The sequence below is a fragment of the Camelus dromedarius genome, chromosome 3 (assembly GCF_036321535.1).
Source record: "Camelus dromedarius isolate mCamDro1 chromosome 3, mCamDro1.pat, whole genome shotgun sequence".
NCBI lineage: Eukaryota > Metazoa > Chordata > Mammalia > Artiodactyla > Camelidae > Camelus > Camelus dromedarius.
Genome location: NC_087438.1, coordinates 49,355,454 through 49,368,209, shown reverse-complemented (window position 1 = coordinate 49,368,209; position 12,756 = coordinate 49,355,454). Strand labels below are relative to the sequence as shown.

At 34.5% G+C, this 12,756-nt stretch overlaps 1 protein-coding gene and 1 non-coding gene across 8 annotated transcripts in view; one reads left to right on the top strand and one right to left on the bottom strand.

Moving 5' to 3' along the window:
• Positions 1-12,756, top strand: part of GFM2 (GTP dependent ribosome recycling factor mitochondrial 2) — a 51,610-nt gene that overhangs the window by 19,504 nt on the left and 19,350 nt on the right. For all 7 annotated transcript variants that reach the window (XR_010378667.1, XR_010378666.1, XR_004134960.2 and 4 more), the window contains 7 exons: positions 2,774-2,854; positions 4,193-4,341; positions 6,132-6,272; positions 6,356-6,455; positions 7,314-7,503; positions 9,584-9,660; positions 11,650-11,788. Coding sequence is in view for 2 of the 7 variants with exons in the window: in XM_031446744.2 (XP_031302604.2) it covers positions 2,774-2,854; positions 4,193-4,341; positions 6,132-6,272; positions 6,356-6,455; positions 7,314-7,503; positions 9,584-9,660; positions 11,650-11,788 (877 nt within the window). In the remaining 5 variants the exon portion in view is untranslated. The remainder of the gene's footprint in view (positions 1-2,773; positions 2,855-4,192; positions 4,342-6,131; positions 6,273-6,355; positions 6,456-7,313; positions 7,504-9,583; positions 9,661-11,649; positions 11,789-12,756) is intronic.
• Positions 6,657-6,730, bottom strand: TRNAV-GAC (transfer RNA valine (anticodon GAC)). The gene has a single exon. It is a non-coding gene; the product is annotated as a tRNA-Val (tRNA).

Genomic DNA, 12,756 nt, shown 5'->3' with positions numbered 1-12,756 from the left:
GTCTGTTCTCTTGTGGATGGACTTTGAGATAGTTTTCTCTTTGCTGTTAGAAACAATGTTGCTGTGAACATCTTGGTGTGTATCTCTGCACACATGTGCAGGAATTTGTTAAATGTAGGAGTGGAATTGCTAGGTCAAAGGGTATGTCCGCTTTTTACATTAGCAGATGTCACATTATTTAGAAAATTTTAAAATAATCAACTTTATACTTAATATATAACTCTGGACCTCATCTACCTTCTAAATTTTAATACAAAGCAGTAAGATTGTTAATATTTATAATATTTATATGATATTGTCAGTGGATAGAGCAATAAGTAAAACATAACCTGTACAAACTCCCAGATTCTTGTAGTCGAGAAAAGCATGAGTCTGAATCCTTTGATTTTTTCACTTCTAAATTAATCTGAGCAAAATAGATCCACTCATTATTAATTTTTCCATTCCTCTTTATATGAAGTTATTTTTAAAGTGATTATTTTCCATTATAATATATAGTAGTCATCAACTTTATCATCAACATAATAATGATTGTTGCTATTTGTATTATTGAATAATAGTTGTTGAGGACCTCCTAGGATCTAGCATAAGTGCTCTACATGTATTACTTGGTCATCCTGGCAACTTGTAGTATCCCCATTTTGTAGGTGAGGAAACAGAGGCTTAACAGTGTTTCAATAAGTTGTCATATAGGTAATAAGCAGCAGAGCTGGAATCTGTCTCAGTTTGGCGCTTAGAGCTCTTATCTGTTCTGCTGTTACTGCTTCTCTAATTTGGAGGGGCTTAAAAGAATATAAGTGGAATTGACATTCATTAATCAATAATTGGTTACATAATTGGTTCCCCTTTGAGGGTTTTGTTTTGTTTTTTCTTATACAGAATAGTGACCCTAAATTGCTGCCTAAACCTCAGAATAAACCTAAGAAGGATTTTTGTACTCTGGTTGAGGAGCCAACATATACTTGCATATATATCCCCTGTTGTTCCAGGACAAGGTAGTATATAATAAAAATAAAGAAAATTTGAGACTATCAGATAATAATAAGCTGATGATTACAAGGAATACATATGTATGTATAGAACTAGAGAATAAGACCACATCACACCTCTTAGGGTACCTACTGTCAAAAAAACAGAAGATGAATTTTGGCAAGGATGTGGAGAAATTGCAATCCTTATGCACTGTTGGTAGGGATGAAAATGGTGCAACTACTGTGGAAAACAGTATCATGGCTCCTCAGAAAATGTAAAATAGAATTACCATATGATCTAGCAATTCTACTTTTGGGCATAAATCCAAAATAATTGAAAGCAAGGTCTCAGAAAGCTATTTGTACATCCTTGTGCACAGCAGCAGTATTCACAATAGCCAAAAGGTGGAAACAACCCAAGTGTTCATCAGCAGATGAGTGGATAAACAAAATGTGCTATGTTTTATTCAGCCTTAATAAGGAAATTTTAATATGCCACAATGTGGATGAACTTTGAGGACATTATGCTAATTGAAATAAGCTAATTATGAAAAGATACTGTATGACTTCCCTTACATAAGGTATCTAGAATCCTCAACTTTATAGAGACAAAAAGTAGAGCTGGAGTTGGGGACAATGAAGAAGAGTTGTTTCATGGGTATAGAGTTTTAGTTTTGTGATATGAGAAAATTCTGGAGATTCGTTTTACAACAGTGTGAATGTACTTAACACTACTTAACTGTTCACTTAGAAATGGCTAAGATGGTAAATTTTATGTTTGTTATATTTTACCACAATTAAAAAATTTTTTTAAATTAGAGAATAAGATTAGTGTGGACCAGAAGCAACTTTGTGTTCTAAAAGTGAATAGTGATGAAAACCATACTTACTGTATACTTAACCAATGTTCTGGAAGCATAGTTTGAATTAGTTAACTTCACAGCAGCCCCAAGGGTAAGTACTAGTATTATCTCCATGAGTAACCAAGGCAAAGAGAGGTGAGTAACTTGACGAAAGTTTTTTTGAACAAGTTTGTAAGTAGCAGAGCCATTTTCAGACAGTTTGACTCCAGAAGCTGTGCTTAACCTTGCTGCTTTTTGGAAGGATGGTTGGGTACATTTCTGCTATAGTTAGCTGTTAAAAATGTGTTTTTCTCACCAAGTTTGAATGTTTTGCTCCTTTGTACTCTTATAAACTTTTGAAACTCATTAATTTTATTGTCAACTGAATTCTCCTGTCATATATAGGCAGATGATTATGAAAAGAACATGAATTAGAGCATTTTTATTGTTGAAATGGTACCATAATCCCCTCAACTTAAATTTATTCCCTCAGTGAAGGATTACAAACAACATCAGTTCTTTTACTTTGTCTTAGGAGATCTGGTGAATGTTCAAAATATTAGACAACTACCAATTATAACTTTTTTTTAATGAACTAAGATTTCCCCCAATTTATCTAGAAACAGCAGTCCATTGTATATATTATTGGCTCTAAATTGTGGGTTTTCTTTTATTTCTTTTGAGCACTCAGAGTAGGTAGCACTTTATTGAGCTGCTTTATCTGACTATAGATTCCCATGAGTTTAGGAAACTAATGAGAATGTATCTTCAGTTTTCAGTTTCTTTTTCTTTGAAAGAAAAACTCTTTATCTCTTTAGAAAATGTGAAGAGTTCCTTGGCCTGGATAAGTTACGTTGTGTGGCTTGAAATCTTTGGACAATGTGTATTTATGGTATATAGACTTAAGTTAATAGTTGTGACAATGCATGCAAATTATAGAACTAAAGCCTTTCTTTATAGGTTGCAGATTTGGATGATGAATTTGCTGACTTGGTTCTAGGCAAATTTAGTGAAAATTTTGATTTGCTACCAGCTGAAAAGGTATATTTTATTCATTTACTTTGACCAAGTTTTACTGATTGGATGTGGTTTGATTTCTCTGTTGTAGGGTGTGTGTGTGTGTGTGTGTGTGTTTGTTTTCAACTTTGCATAACATTAGAAAATGTAGGCTTAAAAATTAGGAGAACACTGTTAAAAATTAGAGAACATTGTCCATTCGCTGCAGCCTTTTCTCTTCATTGTGATTCTTTAGTTTTAGGAAAGTCACAGAAAAAAAATTTTTTTTTTAATTTACTGTCTTTCAGACTATTACCATGATCATTTTTCTCAGAACATTTTTCCTGAATCTGTTTTAATTGTTAGTGGAAACTTATTGCAAGTCTTTCCTTTTTTTTTGTTTTCTTTTGAAGTACATTAAACCAGAGAATAACCGAGTAATATACTGATAGTATTTCAATTATGACAGATTTCTTCAAGGCATTTCTGGTTTTTTCTGTCAAGGACTTTCCCCTGTGAAAAGTGTTTTTAAGTAGTAATATGTGTTATGTTTTTAAATGGGCTCTAGGATGAACTCAGCAAATTCACTTGGTTATTTTTCATGAAAAGAATGAAAGAAAAACACAAAATCTGTAGATCAATTTCGAGCCATTTGAAGTTAGAGGTGAAAAAAATGATTTTTTTTCTTTTGAATGAAATGCCATAATTTTGAATTTTTTTCTTGTTTAGTAATTGAGTGCTTAAATGTGGTGTTTATTATGCCCTATAGTCATATAACATGATACCTGCTTTCAAAGAGGTTACAGTCTGAAATGAAATTGACCTACCATCTCTCTTATCAATAGCTTGCAAGCACAAGTTAGCTTTTCTTGGTTTTGAGGTCTTATAAAAATGGTTTTTACTTTGATACCTCATTTTCCTTTGGATTTTATTTGATGTGGATTTAATTCATTTGAAGAAATTGCTAACTCATATTTATATTTCTAACTTTCAGCCAGTTACTCTATTGGATTATCAAGGTTAAATCACAAGTATATTAATTCATTTATTTAAGAAATATTTTTATGCACCTACTTTATTTTAGGCACTTTTCTAGTTTCAGGTGGTTTAGCAGTGTTTTTATGAGACTTAACTACAGTGTTTGTATGGATTTTGCATTCTAGTAGATAGACAGTGAACTAATAAATACATATCTAATGTACCAGGTAGTGATTAATATTACTTACAATGAAAAATAAAGAAGAATAAGACCATAAAGAATGATGAAAGTGTTCTGAGGAGTGCTGTTTCATGTGGTTGGTTAGGGAAGGCATCTAATTTTGAGGTATTTTGGCTGAGACCGGTATACTGCACATAAAACACTTACATATCTCTGCTTCGTAGCTACAAACTGCTATACGCAGAGTAACACTGGCTCAGACAGCAGTGCCTGTACTTTGTGGAAGTGCCCTGAAAAACAAAGGCGTCCAGCCCTTGTTAGATGCTATTACCATGTACTTGCCTTCACCTGAAGAGCGCAACTATGAATTTCTGTAAGTATGCAAGTGCATAGATTAAAATCTTACAGCCTTGAAAAGACAGGTAGGCACACAGGTCGTGCTTCACAAAGAGAAGTTGAATCACCATTCTTGAATAGCATTGGTAAAGAGTATTATTGTAAATAACATAATGTACAGCCATAGTGATTTTTACTTGAAAGGGACATTTGTCATCATCTCTTGTAACCTGCTGTGTTTACAGATGGAGCTAAGAATGTGTGGCTCTTTTGCTGTGTAAAAGTTAAGTGTTGAGCCTGCCATCTTAGTTTAAAAATAAAAGGCAGTATATTGGGGATGTTTGATGAATATTCTATAGATATGTTTACATTTATTCTAGATTTCAAGATTTTTTTCATAAGCTCAAAATATTTTTGACTATAAGGACGGTCCATTGCTTTACTATTGTCTCTATCAGCTTTGTCCTTGATAATAAGTGGTCTAAAATCTGAGTGAGTTCTGTGCAAAATGGCAGACAGAAGTAGACTGTAATCTTATTAACTAGCACATTGATCACTTTTCATCTCTCCCAGTTGGAGAGGCATTATGATGAAGTTATGAGCATGCACTATGTACTACCTGATTTAAATCTCAGGTCTTCCAGGTTGCTTAGCCTCTCATCTATAAAATGCAGAGAGTAAGACTTATCTCATAGGACTGTTATAAGAGACAAATGAGCTAATATTTATAAAACACATAGAACAGCGCCTAGTATATTGTAAACTCTCTGTATAAGGATTTGTTAAAGTTAAACCTCGGAGAGAATAGGAAAAAGATTTGAGAAGTTCTGTAATCTTAAGTGAAGTAAGCCAGAAAGAGAAAGAAAAATAACCATGTGATACCACTCATATGTGGAATCTAAAGGAAAAAAAAGACAAATGAACTTACATACAAAACAGAAACAGACTCCCAGACATAGAATACAGACTTGTGGTTGCCAGGAGGGAGGGGGGTGGGATGGGATAAACTGGGAGTTTGAGATTTGCAGATACTGACTGGTATATGTAAAACAGATAAACAAGTTTATATTGTATAGCACAGGGAACTATATTCAGTATCTTGTAGTATCGTATGGTGAAAAAGAATACGAAAATGAATATATGTATATTCATGTATGACTGAAGAATTGTGCTGTACACCAGAAATAGACACAACATTGTAAATTGACTGTACTTCAATTTAAAAAATAAGTGTCTAACCTACTTTGAGTCATGGACTCCTTTTAAAGTAGTGAAAATATGGAGCTTTTCCTCAGAAAGATGTACTTATACACAAAATTTGGTAATTTCAGAGGGATTCAAACACCAGTTTAGGATGTCATTCTGTAGGTGTTGACTGTGTATAAACAAGTTCAAGTTTATAGTGTGGATTTAAATGACTGTGCAGCTGAAGGGAAAGTGGGAGGAGAAAGTGAAGGCAATAGTTGGAAAGTACCTATTTGTTTACTTACTCTGTACAGTTTTTAAAGTGGTGTGATGTTCCTAGGTATGTTTTTTGAGGAAGGAGTTCTTTGCAAGAATTATTTGCTGATAGAGATAATGTTTGGAAGAGAATCCATTGTTTTTAGTTTTGAGAAATTAACGGTAAGATCTCCATTAAATAATTTTGTCTAGTGGAAGAAGAGAGTTACATAATATATTATTTAATTGGCCTGGGTAGCTAAACTAGAAGATATGAGAAATCTTTGGAGGACATCAGGGTTAAGTTAGTGCACTGATTCTGATCTGTATAGATGCATAGGAAGTGTATTTTAAAGGCTTTTCTGGAATTTCTCCTTAATTTTCTAGGCAGTGGTACAAGGGTGACTTATGTGCACTGGCATTTAAAGTTCTCCATGACAGGCAGCGAGGACCACTGGTTTTTATGCGCATTTACTCAGGCATGATAAAACCCCAGTTGGCTGTCCATAATATTAATGGAAACTGCACGTAAGTAGAAGCCTAGGTTATTTTCTAAAACTTCACTCATTTCTTTAAAAGTACTTTTACTAATTTAAACCATGGTTTTACAGGGAGAGAATAAGTCGTCTGCTTTTGCCATTTGCTGACCAACATATAGAAATCCCTTCACTGACTGCTGGTAACATTGCTTTGACTGTTGGGCTTAAACATGTAAGTGACCAAATGGTTTCTCTTAAAAATAACAGCTTGATTGTTTATTAAAAGTAGGTATTTTGTATTAGCAAAAACCTGTAAACAATCCAAAAGCTATCAATAGTGGAATAATGAATACTGTAGCATATTTATCAACATGGTTGAGTCTCAAACATTTATTGGGGGGGAGGAAGGTATAGGTTTTTTTTTTTTTTCTTATGGAGGCACTGGGGATTGAACCCAGGACCTTGTGCATGTCAAGCATGCACTCTACCACTGAGCTATACCCTTCCCCTTCAAACGTTTAATAAGAAAGAAAAAAATATAAATTATAGAAGACACTAAGCAGTATTAATTGTATTCATGTAAAGTTCAAATCTAAGTAAAATAATACATTATTTATGGATACATACATATGTTTTAAGTTTATATAAAATAATACTATTTCCATCGGGTTTTTTTTTTTTTCTCTATCTTGATTGTTGCAGACAATTTAGTCTAACTTTATAATTGATCAGGTAGAAAGCAAAGATATTTTGCCAATGAAGTCCCCATAAAGGCAAGGATTTTTGTCTCTTGTTCTTTTATCTCTTTTGTTCAAAGATACATTTGTTTTGCGAGATGAATTTTGAATGTATTTTGTGTGTGTGTGTTATTAGAATTTATTACAGCAGTGTTTTGGATAGAGTTCTTGTAGACGTTAAGTTAGCTTTACCTATGCAAAGTTGTAATGAGCTTTATAGATGTCTCTCCCTTTTAAGTTCTGATGAAAAGAAAGTACCACATTAAAATTTTTCTTTGGTTTTTGTGGTTCTTATTGGAAGCTGAGTGTTCGCCAGTAGTCTGTTTTGTCCCAAGGCATCTTGTTTGTTGCAGACTTCCACTGGAGACACCATTGTCTCATCCAAGTCCAGCGCGTTAGCTGCAGCTCGTCGAGCCGAAAGGGAGGGAGGAAAGAAGCATAGCCAGAACAGTGAAGCAGAGAGGCTTTTACTGGCTGGGGTGGAGATTCCAGAACCTGTTTTCTTCTGTACCATAGAACCACCTTCAGTGGCTAAACAGCCAGGTACAAATAGTCATGGTGTATCAATTAATTAGTGCTCTGATCATTTTGATAAAACAGTTACATTTTAATGCCAAAAGATTTCTTATGTCATTGAGTTCAGTTTTATTAGCATTCATTGGTAAGTATTTCTTGTGATTTGTCTAGTTTTTATTTAAGATGCTTTGATTTTTACAAACTCTTTTCATTTTTTCTTTTATCTTGGCCCTTTTTCTCTTAAATTTGTCCCTACTCTTGTTCTTGTGGTGTTATCTATGGGATTTTAAATTACTGACCTTAGGCCTGCCCTTCCAGTGTATTAGATGAGACAGTAACCAATTCATTACTGATTCAATTTCCCATCACCATTTATAAAAATCAACTTTTCCCTGTTTTCTAGCTCAACCTTTAGAACTCAGTCAAGATATTTATATACTGTGGTTAATGTCATTTGACCTTTTTGAATGTTAAATACTTTGTTCTTTAGCATATTTGCCTAAAATTCTTCAGTGGCTTCTCTGCTTATAGGACAAACCCAAACTCCTTGGTATGGTGTATAGTAAAGCTCACAATTCCAGCTGTATCATTTCCAGCTAGATTTGGTTACACAGAGCAGCAAACCCCCAAATAGCAAGTGTTTTAATGACAAAAGTTTCTTTCCTTCTCTTGTAAAATATCCCTTGAGTTGGTAGTAGCCCAGGGGTTGGAGGGTGGCTCCTCAACATCATTAGGCAACCAAGCTCCAGTCTTTCCACCCTGCTTCTTAGAATTTTCCTCTAGCCGCATTAAAAAGAGTTAAGGTAATATAATTAATTTTAGTAATATATTTTACTTAACTCAGTATATCAAAAATACTATCATTTGAACATAAATATCAATATTAAAATTACTGAATTATTTTACTTTTTTTCATGTTAAATCTTTGAACCTGTTATGAATTTTACACTTATAGCACATGTTAATTCAGACTAGTGATATGTTGTACAGATGGCTTGTGGCTAACCTTTGGACCATGCAGGTCTAGAAGACGTGGTTTATATACCTAAGAACACTTAAATGTGTGACTGCTAAGGTTACTTCATTGTTTCATTGCTCAGCTCCTTTCTTCAGCTTTATGTCTGTGGAATTTCTAATGTCTTTTATAAAGAGGAAATATATATGTATCAATTTGATTGTATTAAAGTATCATTTTACTTTAGATGGCATATTTAATGTAAGTAATATACAGTTGACCTTTAAACAACAGGGGGTATAGGGGCACCTACCCTCCATGTAGTTGAAAATCCAGGTATAACTTATAGTCAGAGTCTCTGTACCTGTGGTTCTGCATCCAGAGTCAACCAACCACAGATCGTGTATACTGTACACTGCAGTAGTTACTATTAGAACATTCCGAATAAAAGGGGACCTGCATGGTTCAAACTCCTGTTGTTCAAGGTTCAATTATATTCTTATGTCTTCTTTGTTTGTGATAATTCATCATAGGGTGAGCATGTTAGCATCTCTTTATTTGTGATGTAATTTAGCTTATTTCTGCCAGTTTCTCATTACTGTTTGTGTTTCTGAAGGCTTTTCAATTTTTTGTCAGCTCCTAGATTGACCGTTTCAGAATATAATCAGATGATGTTATTGTCCCACTTAAAATCCTTCAGTGACTTCCTAGTGCAAATCCAAACTCTTCACCATCTCCTTCAAGACCTTACATGATGTCATCCTAGCCATACATCTCCCTTCTCTTCTGATGCTACTCTTCCTTTTGTCCACCAGTATCTTGCTACTCTGGCTTTCTTGTTTCTCTAAAAGAAATCATTCCTTACACAGCCATTTCCTCCATCTGGAATTCTTTTTCTTCAGGATTTTACTTACGAGGGCATTCTTTTTGGTTTGTGTCTTTATCTAAATCATCCTGGAAAGTCTTCCTAGGTCACCCAAGTACTTTCCCATCACTATCTTGTCACCTTGTTTTATTCTCTACAAAACATTTATGGCTGTTTGAAAAAAAAATTTTTTAAATTTGCTTGTTCATCTGTTTTCCCCACTAGAATGTATGGTACATTTTTTTTTAAATGAAACGTAAAGGTAACAGTTATTATTTATCATCTAGATTTGGATCATGCATTGAAATGCCTTCAGCGTGAAGATCCCAGTTTGAAAGCGAAGCTAGATCCTGACTCTGGACAAGTACGCATATTATTACTTAATCCCAGAAATCTTTCAGTAACTTATAGAAGCAGCTTATTAAAGGGAGGATGCAAAGGCACTTTTAAAGATGATAACACACATAAAATGGATGAGAAGTGATTACAGCCTAACAATGTGGGAGGAAATAGAGTCTCAAAGGAGATAGAGAACTGTGCTGTATATTATAGCACAGTAGAACAACACATGTTCATTCTGCATCTTCTCTTCAGGAAGCCAGGGGAGAGTTTATACAAGATTCTAGAAAAAGTTCCTTAAAGAGATTATAAATTTGTCTTTAAAAAGGATAAACTGATTTCCTTTGAAATCAAAGGAATCTGAGGAATATGGAGTACTTTATTTTCCCAAATACCAGCCAAATCAAGTAGCAGTTTAGTTTAATTGATCCTGAAGGTGCAACAACAGAAACTTTTTATTAAAAAAAAACCTTTGATTTAAAAAATGTCAATATATATATTTTTTAAATAGAAATAGCATGCAAGTGTACGAAGTAAAGAGTTAAAGTCTCCCTTTCTGTTTCTCTATCCCATTCTATACATGTAATTGCTGAAATCTTGGTGAATTGCCTTTTATTCTTTTCCAAACATCAGTTTTTCGGCTGTGCTGTGTTATAAAGCAGAGCATATACTTCTTCAAATATGTACAGATGTATATTATAACAAGTCATTCTATTGTATTATTCTACAACTTGCTTTTTTCCAAAATAATTCTCTTCTTTAACTTCAAATTATAGCCGTCATATACCAAGTAGTTTTTTGTTATTCCTTACAATTAGAGTTTTATTTCAGTGAAAGGATACAAATTAGAACCACCGAAAGGAAGAGACACATAGGGCAGAATTTGGGAGAGTTCCAAATGCAAAGCTTTCTTCATCCTCAGGGACTTGTTACCCCCCTGGCAAAGCCAACCAGGGAAGCTCATCTAAGCCTTTGGTGTCCAGAGTTTTTAATTGGGGCATGATCACATACTGCCTGTGTGGTTGACCTTTAATCTTTAGTGCCTCTGTGGCTTTGGGCCACTGTCTTTATTCTTGAGGTTGTAAATGGATATGGCTATTCCAAAGCCTGCATCGTCAATCAGTTGTTAGACTTTCTGGTGGACAAAGGCCCTAGACAAGCAATGACTGTTCTATCAGGCAGCACCTTGGCCTAGATATAACTTCCCAGTAGCTGAAGGCAAGGGCCAGATCTCTCTTTGGGGTAAAGTTAATTCTTCACTACACAGATGGTATATGAATAAGATGGGGGCAAGTGTTGATTCCTTGCTCTGTACTCTCTCATACACAGAGACCTTCAGGAATAACCATTGTTGCTTTAAAAGAAAAAAAAAAGCATGGTTTAATTGGTTTTGATGCAAATTTGGCTTTTCTAACAAGGACCCAAAATAACATTGGTTCAAAGAAGATAAAGGTCAACTTCTCTGCCAAATAAAGATCTAGCTAGTCTGGAAGTTTTGACTGCCCACAATACTGTCAGGTGCCCGGGATGGCTGAGAAACAGCCATGTGGTTGGGAGTGCTTGGGGGAGGGTTATTCTCGCCATTCACAGAATGTTGCCCTCGTTCACATTTCAAGACAGTTGCCTACATCTTCATTAAGAAGGTGGCTTTATTTAACGCCCTTTCCTTAAAGACATTACCCAGAAGTTGCCACCTTCACCTATACGTTATGTTCCATTGGCCAGAACTCAGCTGTGTGGTTGGGAAGTGTAGCCCTAGTTAGGTGCCACTTGCCCAGCTATAATTCAGCTATCAAGGAATGAAAGAATGACATTGTAATTCATTTTTAATTGATTTATTATTCTAGTCAGAAAAGCTAAAAACAGTATTTTGATGTAAGAGCCAAAAAGAATTACAGAAAAAACTGTAAGTAATGAAAAATAAAATGTATTGATATAATACCTTTATTAGTATTTTGTGATAAGCATAACTTTTTCCTTGATTTTTGTTTTGTTTTCTTCTTCTTTTAACCAGACTGTCCTTTGTGGTATGGGAGAGTTACATATTGAGATTATTCACGACCGAATCAAGAGGGAATATGGACTGGAAACCTACCTAGGGCCTCTCCAGGTGGCATACCGAGAGACCATCCTAAATTCAGTTCGTGCCACAGGTAAAAAAACAAAAAACACTTAGAATTTGCTGGTTTTGTTTCTCTCTAGGATCTGCTTTCTGATTTTCTGAATCTCTTAGTTTAGCTGCGTAAAGCAGAGTTCATAGTCTCTAGTGTCTTCCATCAATGAGGACACGTTTTATGTCTGCGTTTTCTTGTTTTTTAGGATGTGTTTTGTTTTAAACGCAGCCTCATTTCATTACTGTTCATTACATCTATTGACTGAGCCACTCATCAGGCCAGTTTGCAGCAGGATGAGCCCTTGAAGTAGATGGCTCATCCCAGTCCTCACTACCGGGAAAGTATAAGAATTTGAAGTTGGTGTGTTATTTTTATTCTATAAAGTGATTGGAAAATGGGAGGTGGCGGGGGTGGGTGGTGAAGGCAGTCAAAAAGCACAGACTTCCAGACAGGTAAATAAGCACTAGGGATGAAACATAAAACATGATAAAGATAATACAGCGATATGTTATAAATGAAACTTAACAGAGTAAATCTTAAGAGCTCTCATCACAAGGGAAACAAACTTTTTTTCTATTTCTTTAATGTTGTATATGTATGAGATGACAGATGTTCACTAAACCTGTTGTGGTAATCATTTCATTGTCTATGTAAGTTAAATCATTATGTTGTTCACTTTAAACTTACACAGTGCTATGTCACATATCTCAAAATTAGAGATGTAATTTTTAAAGTTTAAAAAGAAAAAACAGTGAGTGGAAAATAATTTCCACTATTTAATAAATATGGTAATCCTATGCTGATGACATTTTTGAGAAAGTGTAGTTTTTATATTTTCTGTCCCAAAATGTAAGAATTCGTGATTTTTCAAAATATGATAATTTGAATTTGGTTCCCTTAAGCCAAAGAACATGACAGTTAATGCTGTCCTCCCCAAGGAGAAAACATGGACAAGTTTATGAAGAAATACAGAAAAAAGATGTTTCAGACAACTAGGCGCTTTTAAG